Source organism: Talpa europaea (genome assembly GCF_964194135.1).
Source record: "Talpa europaea genome assembly, chromosome: 12".
In the NCBI taxonomy this organism is placed as follows: Eukaryota; Metazoa; Chordata; class Mammalia; order Eulipotyphla; family Talpidae; genus Talpa; species Talpa europaea.
The window spans coordinates 96,570,134-96,597,436 of NC_140079.1; the positions used below are offsets into that span (position 1 = coordinate 96,570,134).

The window sequence follows — 27,303 nt, forward strand, 5'->3', positions numbered from 1 at the left end:
ACAAAACAAAACAAAAAAAACAAGAGAGGGATAGGGATGAGCGAGAACATAACATCTGCTTTTCATCAGCAGTCAGTCGTCAGAGCAAAGGGCAGTGGAGGCTGAGTTAACTGAACTGTCCCAGCATCTAGAAATCCTACATCCGGACTCCTGGGTCAGCCAAAGCAAAGCTCCCTGCTCTCCGGGAAACTTGTGAGAAATCCACATTGAACAGCATCCACGGGGCATAAAGATCCTAAGTGGTTTCAGACTTACTATTGTTGTTACCGAGGGCGCCAGCACCTAAGGGATACTCCTGTGCAAATCTGCCACTTCCAGCTCCCACATGCTCTCATGGATGGGATTATCGGAGAGCTCCGTCATCTTCACAGCCTGCAGGCAGGGCTCCGGGCTGCATGCCTGGACCACTCCCATGACCATCACATACTTTCCTAGAGGAAGAAGAAAAGCCGGTGACAATACGAACGAACATCGAAGACCAGAGACTAGCCCTTGGGAGGGCTTCACTCTATCAGAGGCAAAGTGGAGGGAAAAGAATTGTAGAGAGTAGACACCAAAATGCCATCAGTGATCAAAACCAATACACTGACAGTAAGTCTGATATTTATTTTTTTAAGGATTTATTTATTTATTTATGCATACAGAGCAGGAGTACAGGCCAGAGGTGTGGGGGGGTGAGAGGATTCACCAGAGACAGAGTGGGGAGCAGAGTGGGCGGATCCACTGAAATCCACTGCTGAGGGGAGCAGCGGGGAGACAGGAGAGGTCTGCAGCGCCATGTGGGTAGCTCCCTGGCCAGGGATCCAACTCAGGGTTCAATGGCTGGTGAAAGCTTGACAGCACTGAGACTTAACCCCTGCGCCACCAGGGAGGCCCAAGCCCAACATTTAATCTGGAGAGTGACATCATTTCTTCTTTGGTTTCTGGTTTTAAAATGTTTTTAAAAAATCGCAGCTAGGGCCTCCCTGATGGCACAGGGGTTGAAGTCCCTGCAGCAAGTAACCGTCATTCAGAGTTGGAGCAACTCTGCCTGAGAAATGAGAGAGTTTCACATCAGAGTTTGAGTATAATTAGACTGTTCTCAGGCAGAGACTAAAACCCAACCTTCCCTCTGGTTTTTGTTCTTTGCTCAGTGCCACAGACTCTGGCTGCTCTCTGCACCAGTCCCATCCTCTTTCTGCAAAGACACCCCCTAGCACCCCACAGCAAACTCAGTTTTCCTTCAGTGAGGCCAGTAGAGCGGGCGGGCAGCTCTCCTGCTCACCACTCTGCTGTTTCAACTGCCTGGACCTAGTCCCCACCGCTCGCTCCAGACCAGACCACCCAGACTGCCGGCAGGCACACACAAGCGCATCCGCAGGAGGGCGGCTGCCATCAGCAGCATCTAATGACACGTTCACCGACACACTTCCCATTCCCTTGAGGAAGTGGCTCTCCTTGAAAGCAAAACTTGGCCAGCCTTAACCACACAAAACTCAATTGTGCAAAAAAACCCAAACATAGCAGAAGGGCAGACACAGCCAGCCCCATGGCGAGCCTCCACTTCCAGCGTCAGGACTGGGTCACATGCCCAACGGACCCCTGATCGAAAGATGCCAGGGAGCCAAGCAAGCCGACATCTCTGGCTTTCAAGGCCTGGCAGGACGTTCTCAGGTTTCTCCGACTCCATCTCCAGATTCTACCTGAGCAAGTAAAGGCCAGTCCTGAAAATACGCCGGCCACACCACTGCTGGTCCTGGAGCACAGAAAGAAATGAGCCCTGCAGAAAGAGAACCCGAGCCCAAGGCGATCCCAGCCAGGAAAGTCACCACTCCTAGGAAGGAGGCTGGTGGAGCTCTTTCCTCTTGAGGGGAGGCCGCCAGGTGCCAGTCCCGTTGGCCCCACCCAACCCTCTAGCCCCACAGCTGCCCCTCTGCCTTCTCCCCTCTCTCTTCCCCACCCACCCCTCCCTTCAGGCTGGCATTCAGCTGGCCTGGGCCACATCAGTGGCCTCCCAGCTGCCTTCTCTTCACAACCATCCTCACCCTGTGGCTGCAGGGACCGGTTCTCAAATGCAGTTCCCGCCCCAAGGGCAATCTCTCACCCTGCAGGCCCGAGAGCAGGGAGAGCTCTGACTCAATTCTGTACCTGCGGCACCTGACACTCATGGAAACACACCCCTGGATGTTCCAGAGAAGGGGTGGGCCGCACTGATGTGATGAGTCTGATTAAAGGTCACTTGAGGCGGGCATTCCACAAACAGCTCGGCAGGATGGGAGCCCTCCCACCTTTCTCCACTGCCCCACATTTTACCCCAAGCTCCCCCAAGGCCAGGCTGGCTCTCCTTCCAGCCTTTGCAGCGGCTGTTTCAAGGTCCTGGCCAGCTGCCACTGCATGCGACACTGGGTGACCAACTTCCCAGCACTGCTTCAGTCCTGGGCAATGCGGGAGGTTGGGTCCCTATAGATGAAGCCACCATGCTTCCAGGTCACCTCCTCCAGGAAGTCCCCTCTGCCTCTGCAGGCCTGGATCAGGAATCCCTTTGCAGTGCCACAGCACCCTGTGCTCAAGCCTACAGTATTTCTTGGTGTTTTAGTAGTCTGCTTACTTTCCTGACTCACCTCCTGAAGGCAGTGACAGGGCTCTGTCAATCAAAACTTGTTATTAATTAGCAAAAGGAAATGAAAAAGTCCACACCTACAGGTATCCAGGCCAATTTGTAAATCAGGCACCAATGCTCAGTGCCTGCTAGGTACCTACGGGTGCCAAACCTAAGTCAGGGCTGGGACCAGGTAGGGAAACTGCCCCTGCCTGCCTCCAAGGAGCACTGCCTGGGGTCAAGACCCAAAGTGTAGGCATTATAACAGGCATTACTACAAAACACACCCAGTCTATTTTTAACACACCAATCTTGTTTATAGCAAAATCCTTTTGCAGTATTTTAATAGACTTATTTTATAGGGGATACTTGAAACCAGTATTTAAGTTTTAAAAGACAATAATACTGGCATAGAAAAAAACAAGCAGCAAATACGTGCCAGCTAATGTTTACTATATGGAATTTCCTGTAATATATTTATGTACTTTTTCATCAAAATGGAGTGATCATATGTGTTTCTACCTGCCTCATCTATTTATGCATCTCACGTAGTAAATACACATCTTTAGACGTGAAAAACAGGGGCAAACTTTGCTTATCAAGGGCCAGAGGGTCTCTGTCAAAACTACTCAAGTCTGCAGCTGGGACGGGAAAACAAGCCTAGACATTACGCAGACTGAATGTGTTCTATTAAAACTTAACTGCTATTTGAATTTCATATGCTTTTCACATGTCAGGAAATCTTGTGACTTGTGCAACCGTTTGAAATGTGAAAGACATTTTTAGCCTCTCTCAGGCCACTTGGAGAGAGGCAGCGGCCTGCGAGAGCTGGGGGTGTTAGATCCCTGCTGAGAGTGGATTCCGGTCAGTCTGTTCTGCTCCCCACTGTGTCTCAGGTGACTCCTCGCCGCGCCCCCCGCCCCCACCTCTGGCCCACATCCCAGCTCTTGCAGGCGTAAATCAAATAATTCTTTAAAAAAACAACAAGATCGCTGCTGAGGCAGAGGGCAGCGGTAAGGAGGCCAAACAGTGGGGTGGGGAGACCCCGCGGGGGGACGGCAGAATGTCACTGTAAGGAGCGGGTCACACGCCGTCCTCGCCCCCTGCAGCCGGGAGCTGCGCTCAGGCCGTCTTTACCGTGCAGAGTCCACCCCGGGGCAGGCCCGGGACAGGAGGCTCAGAGAAGCGCTCTGGGGGGCTGAGCAGAGCGTTCCCAGGCGGGAGAGACGCGCAAATGTCGGCCCCGCCCAGACGACAGCCCCGCGGGCAGGGAGGTGGGGTCCTGTCCCCGGAGTCAGGAGGGGCGGGGCGCCCCGAGCAGCCGCGGCCCCGGCTCAGAAGCCGCCACAGGAGCCGGCGCGAGCAGGCGGGCGGCGGGGGGACAGGGGGAGGCCGGGGGGCGGGTGGGAGAGGCGGGGGGGGAGCGCGGGGGTGCGGGGGGTGGCCGGGGGGGAAGCGCGGGAGGCCGGGGGGGGGAGGCCGGGGGGGGGCGGGGGAGGCGGGGGGGGAGCGCGGGGGTGCGGGGGGTGGCCGGGGGGGAAGCGCGGGAGGCCGGGTGGGGGAGGCCGAGGGGGGGGCGGGGGGGAGGCCGGGGTCGGGGAGGCGCGGGGGGTCGGGGGAGGCCGGCTGGGGCTTCCGGAAGGGCCCGGGGGCCCCGGGCCGGGTGCGCGGCCGTTTCCCGGCGCTCCCTCCCGGCCGGGGGCCGGCGCGGGCCGCGGTTACCTGGGACGAGGCAGGGCCGCCCGCGCGGCACCCGCTCCAGGCCGCGCACCGAGAAGGGCCCGCTCGGGTCGCGCAGCCGCGCCGCGCCGCCGGCCGCCGCCTCCACGGTGCCCTGCATCCACACGGCCGCCAGCTCCAGCGGCCCGCGGCCCGCGGCCGCCCGCGACAGCCGCCACGCGCCCGGGCCGCCCTCCGCGTCGCGCCGCAGCTGCTCCGCCAGCACCTTGAAGGGCGGCGAGCGCGGCAGCCTCACGGGCCCCGGGCCGCCGCCAGAGAGCGAGGCCGCCGCCGCCGCCATGTTGTCAACTTTCCCGCCAACTTTGATAGGCAGCGAGGCCCGACCCGCGGCCACCAATCAGGGGCGCGCTGGCGGGGCCAGCCAATGGTCGGCGTCTGGGGGCGGGGCTCCCCCGCTAGTCTCCAGAAGTGCGCATGCGTGTGCCAAGTAAATGCCCGCCCCAACCTGGGAATGAGTGGATGGAATGAGAGAATGAATGAATAAAGGAGGGAGGAGGAAAAGAACCGGTTCTTTCTTTGTTTTATTTTTATTTATGCATACAAGAGCTGGGGTGTAGGCCACAGGTGTGGGGGGGGTGTGAGAGGATTCAGCAGAGAGTGGGGAGCCGAACAGGCGGATCCACTGAAATACACAAATGCGGGGAGACAGGAGAGGTCTGCCGCGCCATGTGGGTAGCTCCCTGGCCAGGGATCGAACTCGTGCCTCAGTGGTTGGCGATAGGTTGATAGCGCTGAAACTTCAACCCCAGCGTCACCAGGGAGGTTGGAAAACAGCGGTTTCAACGCAGCTAAAATTTGGCATGCATGCAAATATTGTAGGATGTGGGTATTCACCTCGTCTTGCACAGTAGGGTATGCTGAGTAAAAGGTAGTAAATAAATAATAATAAATAAAAATACTAGCAAATACTAAAGTGAATAGAATAGTAAGCCCTTATTTATTTGGAGTACCAAGAATCAAGTTAAGAGATAAGGCTGGGGGGCCTCCCTGGTGGCGCAAGGGGTTAAGACAAAATGTATGAAGCTGTCCGCAGCCACTGCAGCATGAGTTTGATCCCTAGCCAGGGAGCAACCCACATGGCACAGCAGACCTCTCCTGTCTCGCCTGCTGCTCCCCTCAGCAGTGTATTTTAGTGGGTCTGTCTGTTCTGCTCCCCACTCTGTCTCTGGAGAATCCTCTCACCCCCGCATCTCTGGCCTGTACCCCAGTTCTTGTATGCATAAATAAATAAATCTTTTTTAAAAAAGAGAGAGAGATAAGGCTGGGAAGAGAGGCAGTGACAGCTGGTAAATTTAACATCATAAAAGAATTTAAAACTTAGTAAAATACAGTACTTTTTGAAACAAAGGAAATGCATATTCATTGTAGAAAATGTAGAAAGGAAATCTAGAATAAGGAAAAAATGTAAAACTCACTCAGCTATCCACCATTCACTCTTGGGAGTATTAGCATCCAGAATTTTATTTATTTATTTAAAAAAATTTTTTTAATTTTATTTTTATATTCCCCATACAATTGCAACCCCCTTATTTTGACCCCAATCCCCCCTTTACTCGCCCCCCCCCCATAGCGTGTCTCTGGTTCATAGTTGTTTGTTGATTTTGATTTTTTCTTTCTTATAGTTATTCTTTTTCCTGGTCCCTTATTTAGGTTTTCTAAATTCCTGCTATGAGTGAGACCATCTGGTATTTTTCTTTTTCTTTCTGGCTTATTTCGCTGAGCATGATCCCTTCCAGCTCCAACCATGTTGCTGCAAACTGCATGTGTTTATCTTTTTTGATTGCTGAGTAATATTCCATTGTGTATATGTACCACGTCTTCTTGATCCAGTCATCTATTTTTGGGCATTCGAGTTGTTTCCAAAGCTTAGCTATTGTAAATAGTGCAGCATCCAGAATTTTAAAGTATATATTGTTGATAGACAAATATTTTGTATATTGTTTTCACTTAATAGTGAACATATTTCCATATCAACAAACATCCCTTCGACATTTCTGATAGCAGAATATTCTATTTGTCTCAATATATTTAACCAGTTTCCTAGAGTTGGACATTAATCTTTATACACATGTTTTAAATAAATTCCTAGAAATGGAATTTCTTCTTGGAAATTGGATGTTACTCATCAGCAAAATTCACAAGTCCTAAACCAAGTCATCTTAAAAACCAGGAGCCGCCCTTGGAAACTCCCTAACCCCCCCTTCCCCAGGGCCTCCTTCAGTCCAGGATACAGAGGGGACTCATCAAAGAGCTTGGTGTTTATAAAGAAGCTAAGACAGATCAAGCCAGGCCCTGTCCTAAGAGCTAGGTAGAGAGCATCCCATAGACTCTCAGCCCTGTAGTCTCTGTTCTATACAGATGGGGAAACTGAGGCTTAAGGAGCTAAGTGGCTTGCCATGACCTCTCTGGGAGTAGTCTCTGGAATCCTGGCTTCTACCCTTCAACCCCAAGCTTAGAGTAACCAGGCACCTGGGTTGAGAAGGGAGCCGGGATTTTAGCCAAGAGAACCTAAACCCCAATCTCTCCATACCAGGTAGGTTCCAACTGGCCTTCCACAAGGCACCTGAGTGCCAGAGAAATGATGGTGGGGTTGGGGGAGGGTGGGAGTTGGAGTGAAGACAGGGGCTCCCTGTCTGAGCCTGGGAATTTCTCATCATTCTCTTAGCCTTCAAATTTGCAAACACACAAACATACACACGTGCATGCACACACACCTCTCAAGCCCCATGCCACGTGGGTTGTTGGCAGAGTGATCTTTCCATAACACAAGTCTGAACATATCAGCAGCTGGTTCATAATCTCCTGAAGGTATAATCCATACACCTGGCCTGTGAGCATTCCTACCAGGGGGAACTGCACCTGGAGAGCACAGAGAAGAGTAGGCAGGAAGCCTTAAGCAAACTGCCAGTATTTCTGAGCAACTGGGACACCCCGTACCGATGGAGGAGTGGACACAGATGAGGCTGTACCTACAGAAACTCATTTCTTATCTCCATTTTAGAAATGTTGAAACTGGGGTTCAGGCCAACAAACTGGGGTTCAGGCTTCAGGCTAGTGAGGGGCAGAGCCAGGAGTCAAACCCAAGTCCATCTGACCCAAAACTTCATGTTCCTTGAACCGCATGGGCCTGTCACTGCTGCACATAGAAGATGCCCCCCTACCTTTGCTCATGCCACTTTCTGCTGACACGCCTTCCCAGTCTCCCCCAGCTAAAGCTTGGCTCAGTAATCAGGTGCCTTCCTATCACCAAGATCTTTTCAGCAGTTTTGAGGTACTCCTTTCCAGACCAGTCAGCTGACACCCCAATCCAGGTGTCAAAACACAAATGACAATCCCCTTGCAAAACAAAGCAAGAAGCAACAATCAGTGAGCACTTACTCTGTGCCTGACATACATTATCTCCTTTATCTTCACGACGATAACCCCACGAGGCAGGTGCTATTATACCCATTGAATAGATGGTGGAGACTGAGGCCCAGATGGGTCTAACCTACCCAGGGTCAAACAGAGCAGAATCCTATACACACACCACACAACCCGCATTCCCACTCCTGGGCGTCTACCTGAGAGACGTGAAAACTTAGGCTCACACCAGCACATGGATGCTTTCAGAGGGCCAGGCATGGATGCCCAAACTGGAGACGACCGGTGTCCTTCGTGGAGAAACAAACCAGGGAACCTCCACCCCTGAACTACTACTTGGCACTAAAAGAAAGGGATGGGAGACACTCAGCGCCTTGGCCGTCCAAGTCTCAAAGAATGATGCCAGGCACCAGTCCACCTACTGCGGGACTAAATGACATTCTGGAATGGCCAGAACCCATGGATGGAAGGCAGGGGTTGGGGGAGGACAATGATGACAAGGGGTCAGTAAGAAGGAATTTTGGGGGGCGATGGAATTGTTTTATGTCCTGGTTGTGCTGGTAGTTTTGTGAACCTCAGAACTCGTAGAACTACATGCATGCATGCCCCCTGAGTCCCAGGCCAGGTGACTCTTGAGAATGCAGGAAAACACCGATCCCCTGCAGGGACTCACCTAGGAGACCCAAGAAAGTCCAACGGTTTATGAGTCTCTAAGAATATATGCTGTATGTGACACGGGAGGTAGAGGGTGTGGAGGGGAGTGTGGAGAGGCTGTTTGGTGGGTACAGAGTATGAAAATGTTCTGGAACTATAATAGATAGAGGGGGTGGTCATATAATATTGTGACTGTACTAAGTGCCCCTCTGAATTGTACACCTTGAAAGAATTGTGTGGTTTGTGAATTTTGCCTTCATTTGGAAAAAAAAAAAAAAGCAAATATCCGTTCAATCCAGAAAAAATATCCAGGGATAACCATGCCCTAAATCTACTCCAAGGAACCCAGGCCTAAGAGAGGCAAAGTAACTGGTCCAGGGTCACACAGCCAGCAGGAGGCCAAGCTCAAATCTGTCTGTCCAAAGCGCCAGTCCATCCCACTGGATGCATGGGACAAAACAGGTTAAATGTGACCCCCCAAAGACAGGCGGTTGCCTGGAAGCGCTGGCCAGCTGTTTCTCCTCTGCCCAGAGTGACCTCGAATCAATGTAGGTGTGGTTGTGAAAACACCTTTCCAAAGCCGACACAGACCCCAGTTCCGAGTCCTCCCTCCCCACCCAGCAGTGTGAACTGATTTATGTGAAAACTCTCCCAGGGGTGTCAGCAAGAAACCCGAGTCCTTACAGTGTACCTGAAGGGACCCCGTTCCCCGAAATGATCATAGTTCTGTGAAAGTGGAACCGTTCTAGAAAGTTGAGACTGGGCGTTGCCACACCATTTGCACAGAAAGAAAAAGCCTCTGAGCAAGCCGTGAGCAGGGACATCTCCTTCCTGGGCAGGACAGCAAATGAGGACCTGAGACACTGAAGTGGGCTCAGCCGGCACGTTCTGCCGGTGGGCTGGGGGTTAGGTTGGGAGAGAGGCCTGGACACGCTGCCCACCTGCGGAAACCTCAGAGCAGTTTCTCCAAACCGGATGCCCCAACTGCCAGTCGGGGGTAGTTTCCTAACTGTCCTGGGGCTGAGGTTTTCTGGGGGGGGGGGGGTCATGACCCTTGTTACAGGTTCACGGAGGTACACAGCCCTCCTACCTTGGAGCCTCCCCTGAAGGACTGAACCCCCAGCCTTGCAAAACAGCAACACTCTTGACTGAACCCAGCTGGCAACCAAGGAAGTGTGAATCAGCCCGAGAAGCCCTTTAAAACCTTCTTGTTAGGGAGCCACAGTTGCCACCGGCAGTGTTTGCATGACCTGGGCTGTGCTCTGGGGCCCCGTGGGCAGATACTGCTCTGTGGGTGCAGAGAAGCCAGAGGGCTGTGACTGTGGTGTCTGGAGACAGCCGTGGCTTGGCGCAGGGGGACATGGGGGGAGAAATGGTGGGTTTCAGTCCACCCCCTGAGAGCTTCAAGGGTGACCCCTGGGGCCCGAGCACCTGACTGGATGCAGGTGCCTTTTCTGAGCGAAGGTGACTTGGACAAGGCCATGCAGTCAGGACCTGCTGCCCACCTTCTCCCTGTCCCCCCCCCCCAGGAGAGTCGGAGGGCCCACATCTCAGGTGGCTGCTCCATCCTGACCTCTTGATGCTCCCATTCTCAATCCCAGGTGGGCTTCCTGGAGGTGGTCCTCCTGCTGGGTCCCTCCCCCTCCTTTAGGCTGTGTGAGGCCTCTCCGAGGGGCGGGCATGGGCGGTGAAGCTGGCACCCACTTGAGTGAATCCCAGCTCTGCTTTCTAACTCCCCTGAGCTGTTCCCCTGCAGGACTCATCTGCAAAATGGCATTGGCAATGCAGGTATGGGCCCCCTGGGATGCGGCGGGCGTGAAGAAGGAGCCTCGCTCATTCAGCTCCTGGCAATGCCCGCCTTCGCCCGCGTTGTTCCAGTGGAGCAGGCATGGCTGGGAAGCACCGGCTCTGAGCTTCCCTCTGGGACCTCTCTGCAGACTCGGGCTGCTCTTCTTCCCACTTGTGGCCAAGTCTGTTGCTCTCCCCTGATGGTCTCACGGGTGACCCCATGCACATGGGTCATTCCCGCTCTCTGCACCCCTCTCTGCTTTTACAGGAGTGGAGACTGAGGCCCGGGCCACACAGCTGGAAGCTGGATACGCTGTGGTGGATTCCATCGTAGGTCTTTCTTTTTGGCCATTTGGGACCCTGGTGACCCCTGAGATGGGTGCCCAAGATGCACCCACCTTTCCTGATCCCCCTGGTGCATGTCTTCTTGTGGCTCTTGTGGTTGGCTCCGTGCCACTGACACCACAGCTGCAGCTGGGAGTGGGGCCAGATGTCCTGCCTTCATTTACATCCCCTCCGGGGCTGAGCCAGAGGCGCAAGAAGGGGAAGCCACAGGTCAGACGGAGCTTCGGTCACGGTGCCCACCGCTGCGGCTGTGCAGCGTCTGCCGAAACCAGACCATAAGGTTTACCGGAATCGGCGCCTCTGAGCAGCACCGAATGTGAAAGCGAAAATCACACACACAGGCACACACATACACATGTGTGCACAGAGCACAGGCCGCTACACTCGGGAGGGATGCACACACATGCACGCTCAGACGGGCGGCGCCAGTCGGGTGCTCCCGGCCCCTCGCTGGCTCAGCCTCCTCACAGGTCCCACACCCAGACTTTACTGGGGTGCCCCCTCCCACCCGTCCTTCTCCTGTTCTGACCTGGGAGCCGCAGCCTGGCTTGCAATCCTGACTTTGTATTTACTGTGCCGTCATAGCTCACCTTCTCTGTGCTCCCGTGTCTTCATCTGCAACACGAGGCCAAGACAGTCCTTACCTCTAATGCAAATTAAATTAGTGATACATGAAAAGCCTCAGCACAGTGCCTGCTGGAACCCAGAAAGTTCTCAATGAGTGTGTGATAAATTAATGCACAAAATTCTGCCAGGGACATTGAATGCTGAACCAGAAAATGGCAGCTATTGTCCGAGAGGGGCTGGCCACCGCCCAGAGGATTCATCATCATGATCCTCCTGGGCTCCCTGCCTCACCCCCTGGGCTCCCTGCCTCACCACGCCCCCTTGGAGCAAGGCAGAGGCAGTTGTGGCTCTCACACTCGTCAGGTGGGAGCCCCGAGCCTGGGGAGGGGGGTGGGGCAGCCCCAAAGCTGCTGTCCCGAGGCCCAGGTGGAGGGTCCATGCTCCAGCTCCAGGTGGGGTCTGGTCCGGAACAACACCTGCACAGCCCGAGGAAAAAGGGGGAGGCACGTGGCACAGAGTGGGGGCCCCAAGGGTGCCCCGGGCCCGCAGCATCAGCCACACCACACCCGTGTTCGGAATGCCTGTGCTGGAGCTCCAGGCTGACCTGCTGCTGCTGAACTTGAGGAGCGCTGGCCCGGGGTGCCAGGCACAGTCGGGGAGCTGACTGGCAGGCGGGAGTCCTTCCTGTCACACACAGCTGCCTGGGCAGGTCCCTTCCTGCCCCAGGCGGCAGTGGAGGGGTAACGGCAGGTCAAGGCCTTGGTGGGTTAGGCCTGGTGCGGGCAAGCGATGTGACCGCAGTATTTCATTTCAGGGACCGGCTTCCAGCTGCCATTATGAACTCGTGTGTGTGCACAGAGACATCCTTTCCCTCAGGAAGAATGAAAACTGTAGATTTTAACTGATTTCTTCAAAACTCTGTAGTTAGTAAATTTTTGAAGTTGGGAGTCAGCTGGTGCTGGGAGTCCTGCAGTGCATGAGGAGGGAGGTCGCTGGAGCCTCTGGCTGTGGGTAGACCAAGCAGAAGCTCCCCCCGGGCCCCTTCTGGAACGTCAGCCCCACAGGAAATAACACTTAGCTTCCATGGAAAGTTCTCTGAGCTGCCCCTGGCAAGGACGCAGGAGAGGGCAGGCCCAGGAGACAGGGCTATCCCAGGCTCCTGGGTTTCCTCAGGCCCCACAGGGAGCCAGGGCATGGCTGGTCTTGGTCCAGGAAGACATGAAGGGAGGACAACAACAACAGCAGAAATGTCAGGTGCATTCACGGCGCCTGCCCTGCAAAGGGGAACGCTTTGTCTTACAGAGGAGGAAACTGAGACAGGAGTTGAAGCTACAGCCCAAGGTCACAGAGCTTGGCCTAGCAAGGATTTGAATCCAGGCTTGTGGAACTTCAAAGCCCAAGAGATTTCTGGCTTGAGGGCCTGGGGCTGGCGCTTCCCAAGCCCCACCCTGACCTGTTCTGGGTTGCGGGAGGCCATGGGTCCCCACAGCTCCCCCACGCTCACCCACCAGACCGGAGTTATGGTCCAGCACCAGGGCTTTGGGACCCAGTCCTGCCTGACCCCAGGTGCCCCAGACTGAAGGCTGAGTTGCAGAGTCCCCGGGCTGGCTTCTCCATCACAGGGAGGTGTCGCATTCCTGAGCTGGAGTCTGGAAGTCTGAGAAGCACCACCCATTCCATTGTCTTTCTGGGCTCTGCCTGTTGTCCCCTGAGAGCAAGGTGGGGGATTCGGAGGCCGGGTGAGCAGGAGGCCTGGATGCAGCCCAGGCAGTTCCAGGCAATGGGACAGACAGGTAGGGAGGGGAGAGAGGCAGGGATGCTGGGGCCAGCCCCCCAGCGACTATGGTGTGACAGAGGAGGCATGATTGTGCTCCAGGGTAGACAGCAGCAAGTGATACTGAGCGCTGACTACCGTGGAGAATTCCAGGGGCTCCCCCTGTAATTGTGCATTCCATCTCACAAATACCCCCAGGAGGCTGGCTTTCACGGGTGAGGAAACCTAGGCAGAGAGGTGGAGCAGCGGCCCACATCACACAGCAAGTGCCTGTGGAACAACCCTGTCCTCACACAGGCGTTCCAGAGCCCACACCCTGCACCTCAGCGCTGTGGCCCCGGGGACCAGCCACTCACCGAGGAATTGAAGGAACAGAATGAGGCGGTGGGTGTGGGTGGGTGAGGGAAGGGGCAGGGAGGTCAGCCAGTGCCCCTAGGCGTCCCCAGCGGGGGGCAGGAGGGCAAAGAGCAGGAGGGGTGTGCAGAGGGGCTGCCAGCAGGGAGAGAGGCGGGACAGCATGGGAGCCGGAGCCGACCCAGGGGTGCACGGGAGGATTGTTGGGCCTTGGGGGAGAAAGTGGCACAGCAGTTATCAGCCCACCTAGCACGGTGCTCACCCTTTGAAGCAGTAATCCTGCTTCTTGGAACCTCTCCTAAGGAAATTCTCCCTTACCCCCTCCTGGGGGCTAAGCAACTAGGCTTTGTCTCAGCAGCAGGACCACACGCATTTCCTGAGAAAGGCAGCTGGTTCAGGGAGAGGCCCCTGGTCCCCAGCACCTGGTGGCAGGCCGGAGGGAGTGGGGGGGTCTGGGAAGAAGGGGTGGGGGCATGGAAGGAGGAGGGCTGGGGGCACTGTGGGTGGCCAGGCCCTGGCCTGGATTCATTAACCCTCTGATTTCCCCTGGAGGCATTCCAGGGCAGTTTCTGTGCCAAAGCTATTTGCTGCTGTTTGATCACCTGTCTGGGGAGCACCCAGAGCCGTGCCTGTGGGGGTGGTCTTTCTCCCGAGGTGCAGAACATGTTCAGCAAAGTGAGTCCCTCTTAAGTGTACGGCCTTGTGACCTTTTACACGATACATGCTGCCCCAGTTACGTGGGAGCAGCGTGGTCCTCAGGGAGTCCCACCTCTGCAGGGACTGTGTGGAATGAGAGGGTGGGGCAGAATTTGCCCTCACCCTGCAAGCCCCAGGGGATTTCTGTGGGTACAGCTGAGCTGACTTTGTCCCAGGCTTGGCCTCACTCTGTCACCCTGACCTGGCACCTGGATGCCTTTCCAGCCCCCCTCTGCTGATAGAGAGATGAAGGGGGCCATGCAGCAGGTGTCTGCCAGTTCTGGGGCACGAGAGGCCCCACGACCAGGCCTCTTGCCTTGGACTTTGCTACTCTTTGCCCCAACTTACCCACCTGCAAAGAGGCACAAAAGTCTCTGCCCAGCCTGCTCCTGTAGCAGTGGAAACCACTCACTCTGGGGGGGCTCAGAACATGCCTGGCTCTTTCCCAGGCATGTCTGCTGTCTGTGCAGTCTCATGAAGCCACTCAACATGCTTATGAGGCAGAACTTGTTAATATCTACCGGTTCATACTGACACCAGTGGGAAAATGAACACCATCGCAATACTGAGCCAAGACTGTGTCCAAAGCCCTAACTCTTCTAACCTCAGTCTCTCAGAAAGTGTGCAGTCTGCAACGCCCTTCCACAAGAAGTTTAAGAAAGAAAATGTCTTTCTTTTCTTTCTTTCTTTGGGAGAAAAACATACACATGATAATACTGCATGCACATGATCACACAAAAATTCAAAGCATCCAAAGGCTGCACAGAAAAAAGTCAGCTTTCCTCCACCCCCTGCCCAGCCTCCTGTTTTCTTCCCGGGGGCAACCGGTGATCAATTTCTCCTGTGTGTTGGGGAGGAGAAGAAATTTCCCTCCAGCCCTCTGGGTTTTTCTGGGGCTGGTTGAGCAACCAAATTAACATCAGACAGATTAGGAAAGAAAAATGTTAATGACTTAGGCATGCAGAGTGTACGCAGACGTGGGTTCCAAGTGGGATCAGGCCTGGGGCTTCTGGGAGGGGACTTGGGTGAAAGAGTTGGCCCTGCCACATCCACAGGTTTCTCAGATAGAAAGTTTATTTCTGCTAAAAGCCCTAATTCTGGATCAAAGCCCCAATTGCAATTCTTTTTAAAAAAAAAATATTTATTTTATGTGTACAGGAACTGGGGTACAGGCCAGAGGTGTGGCGGGTGAGAGGGTTCACCAGAGACAGAGTGGGGAGCAGAACAGGTGGATCCACTGAAATCCACTGCTGAGGGGAGCAGCGGGCGAGACAGGAGAGGTCTGCTGTGCCATGTGGGTCACCTCCCTGGCCAGGGATTGAACTTGTGCTGCAGTGGCTGCAGATAGCTTTGTAGTGCTGTGTCTAAGACACCCCTTGTGCCACCAAGGAGTCTCCCTCCCCACATTGTCATTCTGCTTCTAGTTAAGGCAGGGTAAACATTTATTGTGAGCCCATTTCTTGTGAGCCCACAGGGCCTCCACGACCTCAGCTCAAAATAATCCACTTGTCAAAGTGACACATTTCGGGAAACCTGTCCTTCATGCATCTTTTTAAAAAGAGGCTGTGCGGGTGCAGGCCCAGTGCATGCCAGTGTGCGCCGGTTCTTCTCCCCTCTGGGATGGGACTTTCCTTCCTGCAGGCCGCCCTTGGCTTTGTCACCCTGTACTTGACCCCCTGCAGCACAGGGAAGCTGCCTGGTGGCTTGCAGAGTGGATGTGACTTGGGTCACTTTGCTGCTCTGGCACACAGTTGTCCCGACTTGAGTGTCTCTAACCCCTGCACAAGGGTCTGCATTTCTGCAGCTTTTCTACCTGACACCTCCCAGAGGTGGGGCCGCCCAGTGTGTGCGACTTCGACCTTGGCAGATACATAAGCATTTCTTATCTGCCCGCCTCACACTGGGCTCCAGATGCCTGGCGCCACTTGTGCCCAGATTCTGGGTGGGAGCTGAGAGGAGCGGCCCAGTGGAGGGAAAGTCAGTGCTTTCCAAGAACTGAAAGTGGAAGCAGAGGGCTGTGTGTGCAGCGCTGGAGGCTCCTGCAGAGCCAGAGCGAGGGGCCTGGCTGTTTGCCGACTCCAGATAGAGGGCCTGGAGCCTCACTTTCCCTGACAGTCCTGGGGGACACCCACGCCTACCCCACCCACAAACCTCAAAGCCTCTCAAGCTCCAGCTGTGCCCTGGCCAGGGCCCCAAAGCAGGGGAGGCTCTGCATGTGCATTAACCAGCAGCTATGTGGTGCCACGTCGGTGTCGCTCCTTGGGCCAGGCAGCCTTATCTCTTCATTTTACAACTATTTATTTATTGAGTGCAAGGACTTCGCCAGCTACAGTGCAGGCAGCAACTAATTTCACCTTCCAAAACCCACTGTGAGGCAGGAATGGTTTCTTATACCCATTTTACAGGTGAGGGGACTGAGCCCGGGACGGGAGCCCACCCTGAGCCACGTTCTCACCCAGAGCCTAGGCCCGGCCTCCCGACCCTGCTGTTGTCAGGTGAGACCTGAGATCCTGCAAGTCTCCCCAGCACCCTCAGAGACCACAGGTTGAGAATTGCTGCTATAAGTCATCTAGAACATTCTGAAAACAAGCCGACCAGGGGAGGCTCGCTACATCCCATTACCGACCCTTTACTGCACGAGATCAGGTCGTCAAGGCCCTCAGACTAGGGTTCTTCAGGAAAGGTCTCACGCGCCCCCACCCCCACTCCATGGCCTGTTTACCAGCGACTGAGCCACTCACGACACACCCTTTGGAGGTGCAAGACAGAAAAGACCAGTGTGGCGAGCACAAGGGCCCCAGGGAAGCAGAGGGGCTCTGGGGGGGTGGGCTGAGCCACTTTCCAGGGAAGAGGCCAAAACTGCTAAGAAGGTGGACCTGAGGCTCAAATGCACCAAACCCGCTGCAGGTGGATGAGCAGGCGGCCAGGAAGCCACGTGAGCGTTAGAGCCGGGAGGGAGGGAGGCAGGGCCGAGTGAGCTGCTTCGGAGCTTCACCTTGCTCATCGTACAGACAATAAAATCTGAAGGTCAGGTTCATGTCCAATAAATGACAACGAATGCTCATATCAGCACCGTTCCCAACAGCCCAAACTGGGCCGCAGACACCAGTAACAGACACAAACAGGAACACAACAGAACGTCGTCCAGGATGACAAATAGCTACAGGCTCCGCACCGGCCATGCCCGCGGAAGTCGGCACTGCAGGAAGGAGCCAGGCACAAAAAGGACGCACACAGGAGCACATGATGCAGATGACGATGTTCCAGAACAGGAACGATGGCATGTCTTGGGGGGAGGGGAGGGGGAAGGTGCTGACTGTGCCGTGGGAGGAGCTGGGAGCTGGCTTTTTTCTCCCTCAGCTGGGTGGTTTGCCCAGGAGTGTGGTGCACAGGTAAAATCCCATCGAAGGTTTGCGTGCTTCCCTGCTAATGTTATACCACAATATATTTTTTATTTTTTTTATTATTATTTTTTTAAAATTTATTTTATTTATTTATACAAGCACTGGGCACAGTCAGAAGCACGGGAGGGTGAGAGAATTCACTAGAGCCAGAGCGGGGAGCAGAGCAGGCAGAAGGACCGAAGTACACTGCTGAGGGGAGCAGCGGGCGGCAGGAGAGGTCTGCGCGCCATGTGGGACCCTCTTCCGGTGGCCGGGGAGCAGCCGGGGATCGAACCGGCGCTGCAGAGGCAGCGGGCAGCCTCGCAACCCAGCGCTCAACCGCTGCGCCACCGGGGAGGCCCTATTTTTTATTTTTAATTATTATAAAATATACATGATATGAAATCGTAAATTTACAATCTTAGTTGTAAGCACACAGTTCAGTGCTTGTAACTACATTCACATGGGAGTATGTCCAATCTCCAGAATTCTTTTCAGCTTCAAAAAAAAGCTCTGTATACCTATTAAGCAATAATCCCCATCTCCCCTTCTTGCCAGCCCTGGGCGAACACCATTTCAGTTTGCCTCTCTGCTCTTGTCTGTTCCTTACCCTGTATTAGTGGACTCAGTCATACAACATTTGTCCTCTGTAACTGATTTATTTCACTTAGCATAATGTAGCCACGGGCCTTGGTTCATCCTTGTTGTGGGGCATGTGACAAGACCCCCTTCCTTTTTCGTGACTGAATAATATTCCACTCTGTGGAACAATCACATTTTGCTTATTCACACTGCCCCACTGATGGACACTTGGGTTGCTTCTACCTTCTGGCTACTGTGAACAATGCTGCTGTGAACACGAGTGTGCAAATGCACACTTTTGTTTGACTATTTCACACACATAACTGAGAAGGCCTAGGCTGAGCTGGAGCCCCTCAGGCACTGTATGCTGTGTGACCTTGGGCCGGGCACTCTCTGAATGCTCTCGCTGTCCTCTTACTGGGCTGTGAGCAGGGAGCACGGGCCTGCCCAGGGGAAGTCTTGATGCTGTTATTCCCTGCAGCCTGTGTCTCCAGTTCTCCAGACCCCAGAGAGGGTTTTGCCCCGCCTGGGGCGGGCAGGCATTCTCAGGGAGTGGGGCAGTGGCTGGAAGGATCCCTGAGGAGCCCCTAAATGCAGACTGCCTCCTTTTCCCAGGGCAACGGCACTGGATTCCAAGTAGGACCAAGGGCCTCTTACTAGGAAGAGAGCAAGTTACCCAGGGTTTCTTAAAATGGGATCGTTTTACTTTGGTTTACTCCCTTCTACTTCTTCTTTTTTTAAAAAGATTTTGTTTATTTTTAATACAGGCCAGAGGTGCAGGGTGGAGAGGGTGTGGGTGAGAGGATTCACCAGAGACAGAGCGGGGAGCAGAACAGGAGGATCTACTGAAACACACTGCTGAGGGGCGCAGCGGGGGGACAGGACAAGTCTGCTGCACCATGCCGGTCGGCTCCCTGACCGGGGATTGAACTCAGGGCACAGTGGTTGGCGAAAACTTCATAGTGCTGATGCTTAACACCTTGCGCTACCAGGGAAGCCCTCCCTCCCCTCTACTTTTTCATTACCACTTGCAGTGACACAGTTCGTCAGCGGGGTGGGGGCAGGAAGAACCCCCACCTTTGTTAAAGTCCCCGTGGTTCTAACTGCTGCCTAGGCTAAGCTGCCGCCACTTCAAGATCCCCAGGCAGGCCTTACAAGCACCACTTCACAGGCCAGGAAATTGGGCTCAGAGAGAGAACAGCACCAGCCGAGGGGCCCCCCCCAGACAGAGCAGCCATGAGGATCTGACTCCCTTCACCCGGCCAGTGTGAATCCTCACCTGGATAATCTAATGAACTCTTTGTCCAACTACTGAGACTTTTATTTCAAGGAAACATGCATTAATGGGACACCGACCGCATGTCCCACACAAGGAGATCCAAATGGCCAAGACAGAGCTATCCCTGATGTTATTCAGGGTCTGTGACCAAAACGGAAAGCCTGGCCTTGGTTTAATAACAAGTAGAGCAAAATGAGAAGAGGGAGAAAGAGCGACCGCAGGGTAGGTGAGGCTTTAAATAAACAGAATCTTTGGGGAGCGCCGAGCCCACAGAATTTGCTGTGCACAATGGACCACTGTCTCCAGGGAATGCCGTCACACGGACCGCGTTCTGCTGGCGATCTCAGGGGATTCTCCAGCTTTTAAACCCCACCGGTTCACAGTCAATGGAAGTCCTTGTCTTAAAGGCAAGAAAACCATGCAATCAAGGATTGAGCACATGCTTTTCTAGAATTTACTGGGCGGGCGCTGGGGCTGCAGCTGTGAGCAAGATGATACACTTGTTTTCAAGGGTAATATGATCTGGTGCAGGGAGGCAGGTATTGAAAAAAGAGGCAGGACAAAGCACCCATAGATCCTTCTAGATCCCTCAGGGAGGGACCGGTAGAGAACTAAGAAGGTAAGGAAAGGCAGGCAGAGTCTGCGAGGGCCCAGAGCCCGCTGGTGACATTTCTTTGAGATCTGAGTGGTAACGAGGAAGAAGGGTATTCCAGGAGGAGCAAACAGCCCAGCCAAGGTCCTGAGGCAGGAATGTGATTTCAGTTCCAGGAAAGAAAGGGGTCTCCAGGGGCTGAAACTGAATGGATGAGGAGGAGGGTGGGGGGCCAGGGTCAGACAGGGTGAGAGGTCTCAAGGATTCAGTCCTAAAATAAATGTTTTTCTAGTCTGGCTCTTTTTCTAGGCAAGAGGACACTGCAATGATCAGGCCGGACTTGGCTCGTTCTGCTGGAGCTGGGGGTGGACGGAGAGCACCTCTTACGAGAACGCTGTCTCCAAAGCCCGAAGGGTGGGGCAGAGGCTCGGGGCCAAGGCAGGCAGGAGTGAAGGCCTGGGGCTGGAAAGACAAAGGGCCCTACTGGCAGGTGGTGTTGCCCATAGGGCCTGCTTGGACCTGAAGCAGCTCCCTGAAGCCGGCACACCGAGAGGGTAGTTGCCAAACAGAAAATAAGACCAAAGGTGTTTTCAACCAAGTAGGTCCTGAGAGAGAGAGAGAGAGAGAGAGAGAGAGAGAGAGAGAGAGAGAGAGGTCTCAGCAGCAGTCGCGGCCTGCTGAAACCCCTGTACCAGCCATCACTGCTGTAGGGGGTAGGAATACTTCCCTTTTTCTCTTCCAGTTTCTTTGGCTGGTCTAGTAATTAAATTGGCGGGACACAGATTAATAGGGGGGAAATTTCATCTGACTTGAGGACTGCAGCTGTTTTTTGCCCGCTGAGCCAAGGGCATCAAAGAGGAGGCAGACAGATGGGAAGAGCAAATGTTTGGTAAACAAATGCAGCCACTCCGAGCAGAGCAGATAGGACTCTGATAGAAAACTCTCTCTGGTGCGTCTAAAGGTCGTTAAGGGAGAGTTTAAAACAAGCAAAGGCAACACCCCTCCAGGGTCTGCTGGGCCCTAATTGCCTTCAGCTCAAAGCAATCGCAGGCCAAATTGGCATGGGGGTGTGTGTGTGTGTGACATGTTCTGCTCCCCCCCCCCACCGTGTACCCAGACCTCTTTTTTGATACTGAAATTCACGTGTGTAAATAAATAAGGGCCTGGGCTAAGTACTGCTGTCACACATGGCTTCGCGCTAGCTTCTCCCAGTTTTCTCTGACGCTTGTCAGCATTTAGCTGCACCTCATGTGCAGTGGGTTGAACAGCACCCCTAAAAAGAAAGCCCAGGTCCTAACTCCCCAAGCCCAACAAGGTGACCATATTTGGAAATTGGGACTTTGCAGATGTAATGGAAGACGTCAGAATGAGATCCTTCTGGGAGGGGGTGGGCCATAAGGACAGAGACAAATGTGAGCAGAGGAAGACGAGGAGGGGAGGGGAGCAGAGCGGGGCGAAGGACAGAGAGCTGGCCCAGAGCCCGCAGGGGCGCCCAGCCCTGCCCACTCCCTGCTTTGGACATCTGGCCTCCAGAACTATGAGAGAATAAATTTCTGTTGGTTTAAGCCCCCCGGTTTGTGGGACGGCAGCCTGGGGAAACTAACACAATGCGTGTGATTTATTAATACCCCCCCAGAATTAGTGGGAAGACCAGCCAAAAACTTTTGGGGAGCCCAGACTTGAGCTGCCGGTTTGTGCTGACCACTCCCTATGTGACCTCAGGCAGGTGCTTCCAGGCTTGTTTGCTCACCAGTGTGAGGAGATGACCTGGGGATTAATGAAATGTCCACGGAGGGGGCAGGACCCGCGGCTACAATGTCCCGGGTCCGGCTACGGTCTGGGAGTCAGCCCACCAGTTCCGGCCGGCCCTGCTCCCTCACTTCAGGAAAGGGTGGAAGGAGTAGGTTCAAGGGGCTATGGAGAAGGCTTCACAGAGGAACATGGTTCCCGAGAGGTTCCTGAGCCCGGTCTCAGGTCAGGCAATAAGGGAGGCCTCCCGAGAAGAGGTCAGGGGGTGCCTCATGGTCTGGAAAGGCCCGATCAGGGCTGACTTGGCTCAGACTCGCAGGCCCAGTGCCATGGGGCAGTGTTTTTAGGGCCTGCGGAAATGTTTTGACTTTGTGGGCTTCGAATAAAAGTGAAAAGCAAAACCAGCCTGCGTTGTATCCATCTTTTATACCAACGTGGTTGTAAATCAGACTTTCCTTTTTCTTTTCAGGTGCCCCCAGAAGCCATGCTGTGTCCCTGGACAAACCAGGAGAGGACGCCGAGGAACAACAGGGCTTGGCCTGCTCCAGCGAGGAGTTTCAAAACCCAGACAGTGGAGAGGCCTGATGTGGAAAGAGCGCTGGCCGGGCCCGTGCCCCTTGCCCCGCTGTCCCCGTGGGGAGCGGCACTGGCTGGGATGCGGGCCCAGCCCTGGCGGAGCTCCGCCAGAGGTGCATGAGGGGGGCTGGAATCCGCCCGCAGAGGTGAGGTCGGTGGATGGAGAAACGGAGGCCCGAGTGCCTGCCCCCTCTGCCAAGGAGAGCTGGGTGGGCAGAAGGGGAGCGGGTCCTGGGACTTGACCTCAAGCGGACCCCAGGCTGTGAGCACACCCGCCACTCTCCGGGCTCACGGCCAGGCCCTCCTCTGGGGTCCCATCCAACCTTTCCACAGAACTATCAGGGAGCTACCACCAGCCGTTTCCTGGGAAGAAACTGCCCAGAGAGCTGAAAATACTCACCTCTTTAGGGAGCTTCCTTTCCCTTCCTGTTCAGAGCCCCTTCCTGCAGAATCGGGCCAGGGGGACTTGGAAGGGAAGTGGCAGGGCCTGTGCAGGTGTCCTGCCCCACCTGCTCTGGGGGGGACTGTTCCCGCCTGTGACCCCAACAAGGGGATCTCAGTGGTGGCGCCAGGGCTGGCAGCTGCCCAGCACGGCTGGCCCCACAGGCACTAGAACTTCAGGCCGCTTCCCAGGCCTTGGGCCAAGATAGAATGGTCTGGGAGGCCCCCTTGCGCCAAGTGGCCGGGTGGTGAGAAGTCCTCAGAGTCCAGCACCCACTTGACCTCACTAGATAAGCTGGTTCCTCTCCATCGGCCTCAGCTGACCCGTCTGCAAAAGGGCCCTCTTCCCCGCTGTCGGAGGCGGAGGGGAGGCAAGCAAGCTCTGCTTTCTAGAGCTACCAGAGACCTGGCTGCTGTTAATCAGCACCCAGCGCCAGGTCACAGGGTGCGACCCTTTCTGGTCGGCTTCCCCTTGTCCAACCTGGCCCACGTGAGCCGAAGGGTTGGTAACTCCCTCCGATTTGCTGCGGGCCTGCCCTGTTGTGCAGCTGCACCCCAACTGGGTCATCCCATGCCCTGCCAATGGCTGCCTGGACTGTCTTCTGGGAACAGCCGTGTGAGCTGCTACTCTGGCCTTTGTGTGGAGATGCGGTTTCTTTCCTCTTGGGTGGACACCTAGGCGGGCTGCTGGGTCAGAGGGGGTTGTGCGTTGCCAGCATGGCTGGGAGCTGTTTTCAGACCTCGAGACCCTTGCAGCTCTCATGGGGGTGGCCCTGCTCCCCATTATAGCAAACCTACTGTGGGAGTGGGGAACCACAATTAGATTTGTGTGTGTGTGTGTGTGTGTGTGTAAAAATACTTTCATCACAGGGTTTTCTAGTTTTCTGTTTCAAAATCACAGGTTTCCCCAGCATCCAAAAGTGGAACGATTCTACTGCGGTGATTTGGGAGGTTATTTTGGGGGCCTAGGAATGCTCACCTTTTCCATGTAAATTAATGGTAATACTGTTCTCAGAACCAAAAAATGACCCACCAGGTCATGCAACTAGGAACATTCCACTTTCAAACAGCAGGTAAGCCTGTATATGGTCCCAAATGACTCATTTGTCTTCTGGGTCTGCTGGGGTTGCCAGCAGTGAAGCTTGAGCACTTTGACAAAGGACACAACTGACCTTCAAACTGTTTTTTCCTTGAGAGTGAGATTTTTATAAATAGTGTATTTATATATTATATATATTTAGCACCTAAAATAATGTGCATGGGCACATGTTCTTTAAAAATGATTTATAGAGATGCCTATAAAGGTAAAAGTCCCAACACCACATTACTTTGAATATTTGGTGAGTATGTTGGCAAAGTGAGCTCTACACAGTCTTTTTTTTTTTTTTTTAATAGAGGCATGTTTTTATTTATTTATTTATTTATTTATTTGTTTGTTTGTTTGTTTGTTTTGTTTATACATGCACTGGGCACAGTCAGAAGCGCAGGAGGGTGAGAGAATTCACCAGAGCCAGAGTGGGGAGCAGAACAGGCAGAAGGACCGAAGTACACTGCTGAGGGGAGCAGCGGGCGGCAGGAGAGGTCTGCGCGCCATGCGGGACCCTCCTCCGGTGGCCGGGGAGCAGCCGGGGATCGAACCGGCGCTGCAGAGGCTGTTGGCAGCTTCGCAACCCAGCGCTCAACCGCTGTGCCACCGGGGAGGCCCTCTACACAGTCTTAAAGCATAATGAAATGAGACATTCTGGAAGAGACAAAGCTATGGAGGGATCAGAGGTTGCCAGGGGCTGGGGGAGAGAAGGGAGCAAGAACAGGGGGAGCACACCGAGACGCTTCTGTATGTGCTTCTATGACCACACGGCACACGCGGGCACACGTCACTGTATACTTGTCTGATCGATAGAATATACAGCAGCAAGGGTGAAGGCCTCAGCAGGGAGCTCCTGCCCAGCCTCACCCGCCAGGCTCCCCTCCCCCCACCATTACACAGACTATTCTGAAGACCCCCCTTGGCCACCCTGTGGGCACCCCAGGGTGAATGGGCAGTCAACGACGATGGAGTGGACACAGCTGCTCCTTCCCTCTGACCCAGCACCCTTCCTCCATGCGGCTTCCTGGCCCTGGACTTCCTCCTGGCTCCCTCAGACCTCCCTGGCTGCTCTTCCTCAGCCCCCAGCTTCCTGGTGCTGGGGTACCCCAGCATTAGTGCCTCCATCCACTGATACCCTCGGTGGTGATGGGTCCCCAAAGGCGTCACCCCCCTGAACCTGTGAACACCTCACCTTACAGGGCAAACGAATACTGCAAGTGGGATTAATAAAGGATCTTGACAGAGGGGGGTGCATCCTGGGTTACCCAAGGGAGCCCAGTGTAATCCCAAGGGATCTTTTAGGGAAAGAGGGAGGCGGGCGGGCCAGAGCAGAGCAAGCTGCAGGCGCTACGCCGCTGGCAGGATGGGCCACAGACAAGACGGAGGTGGGTGGCCTGTAGCAGCCAGGAAATGGACCACCTGGAGAGTCTCCAGAAAGGACTGCACCCCTGAGAACACCTGGATTTTAGTTCCAGAAGACCCGATTTAATTCTGACTTGCAGAGAGTTGTAAGATAACAGGTTTGGGCTGTTTCGGGCTCTAGTGTTTGTGAGTTTGCTGCAGCTCAGGTAGCCAGCAGCTGATTCAACACCTCTGCTGAGACGTCTGTCCAGTACCTGCCTCCCAGGGCCTTTCCCACCCACTGCCTCCCTCCTCATTTGGCAGTAACTCTGTCCCTCTGGGTGTGCATCCCCAAAGCCTCAGAACCATCCTCAGAGCCCCTCTCACCCCTGCCCTCTCTCACGTGCTCCCCTCCCAGCCTGGTCCTGCTGGCTCCATCTTCAGAACAGAACCAGAATCTGACCACACCCTCCACCCCCTGCCTAAGTGGACTCCACACTCCCTTGACTGGACTCCCTGCCTCCATGCCTCCTCAACACAGCAGCAGGGGCCCCTGAGTCTCTTGTGGTCCACATCTCTTATCTCTGTAAGACCCAAATCTTTAAGGGCCTCTAAGCCATTAATGATATGGGCCCCCCACCACCACCTCTATGACCTCGTCCCCTACTAAACCTCCGTCTCTCTGCTCCAGCCCCACTGGCCTTGAACCCAGCACAATTATCCCCACCTCAGGGCCTTTGCACTGGCTGTTCCCTCCACCTGGAATATTCTTCCCAGACATCCACATAACTAATTCCGTCTCTGTCTCCAGCATTTGCTCAAAAGTCACCTGATCAACAAGGCCTGTTCTGACTGTCCCAAAATACCACCTACCCCAACCACCCCCAGCAAGCCCTGTCACCCTCATCCACTTTTTCCTGTTTACTTATCTATCCTGCTCGCTGCTGTGTCGAGCTTCTGCTCCAGAACATAAACTCCATGAGGGCAGGGGCTTTGTTGTGGTCACTGTGCCTCGAACAGTGCCCAGCTCAACGGGCAGTCAGAAACTGTAACCGAATAAATGGAAAGGTAGCGGGGCTCAAGCTGCGTTCTGAAACCACTACCCATGCATTCTGGGCTGGAACAGTTAAGTAAACGGAAGGCGGGTGGCAGGGGCCAGGTTCCTGCGGTCGAGGTGGGAGGGCAGAGCTGAGAAGGGGAGGTGGGAATGACCTGCGTGGGTGGGTTAGCGATGGCTGAGGGGATCTGTGGGAGGGCGCCTGCATCTAGAATATTCCTGATGTTTGTACCTGTGCAGGTTCACACTTGCAATATATTTCCTTGCTCTTTCCGCTGAGAGGGCTGGGAAGCAACAGGCACACCCCTGGATCTTGGTTTCGGAGACCATCCCCCTTGAAAGGAATGGGAGAAACAGCCAATTCTAGGTCTAGGGTAGGAACTACCGGGAGCCCCGAGCATCTTGTAGGCCCCAAAGTAAGGAGGTATCCACAAACTCAGTGACAGGGGGGCGCATCGGAGGGCCCCAGGAGTTGACTGAAAGAGCCCCCAAAGCTGGATGAACCCGAGCCATAAAATAAAGTATTGGGGTGACGCAGGCCCACGTCCATGCTGAGACACACACCTGGTTGGAGCCACCCGTTGGTTGGAGGGTGCAGGGACAAACCTGCAGAACTTCAAGTAATTTCACAGAGACTCTGCCCTCAGGGGCATCGTCCGACCCCTCAGTGTGGCTTGGGCAGGGGGCGTCTTTGCACAAAGTGGAGGAAAGCAAGAGAAACCTCACAAACACCTGAGCCAGGTGACCGAGGGCAAAATCAATGAGGTCAGTCACGTGGCCTTGAAGGCAGTGAGGGGAAAGGCCTGTCCTCGGGCCCACACCCCAGTGCAAGCATCGGGAAGGCACCAGACAAACGCCCCCACTGGCCACTTCCCCTCACACGAGGAAGCCCCGAGTCCCTGCCTCAGGCCAGAGGAGCCTGAGAGGTGGGGGTCCCAGCTGAGGAAAGGGTCGAAGGGAAACTCGGGGCATCTGAATAAAGCACAGACTGAGTTAGTGGCCCTGCGTCAGAACCGGCTAACTGGGCAGACGTAGCGTCCCATGGGAGAGGTCAATCACGAGAAAAACCCAGTGGGATCCTGGAAGAGAAAGGGGTCTCGGTGGGACAACTGGCAAAATGCAAACAGAGCCTGGACGCTGGTTAAGAGTGAGTCTGCAGCCGTCAAAAAAGACAAACTCCTGTCAGGCAGCCCCGTGGGTGGGGCGGGAGGTGCTGCTGGCCGACATCAGTCAGGAGAAAGATAAGTATGGCACAGTCTCTCTCACATGTGGAATATACAGGAACCAAACAAAAGGTTCAGAAAAAGGCAAAACCAGGGCCTCCCTGGTGGTGCAAGGGGTTAAGACACAACCTATG

At 54.7% G+C, this 27,303-nt stretch overlaps 1 protein-coding gene across 1 annotated transcript; it reads right to left on the reverse strand.

Annotated features, from left to right (window-relative positions):
• Positions 1-282: 282 nt before the first annotated feature.
• RMI2 (RecQ mediated genome instability 2) lies at positions 283-4,630 on the reverse strand (the record flags this gene model as incomplete). The annotated part of the gene is made up of 2 exons (XM_084250911.1): positions 4,301-4,630; positions 283-431 (listed from the first exon to the last, which is right to left on the reverse strand). The coding sequence occupies exons 1-2, from the start codon at positions 4,596-4,598 to the stop codon at positions 283-285; spliced, it is 447 nt and encodes a 148-aa protein (XP_084107037.1). The 5' UTR covers positions 4,599-4,630.
• Positions 4,631-27,303: the final 22,673 nt, after the last annotated feature.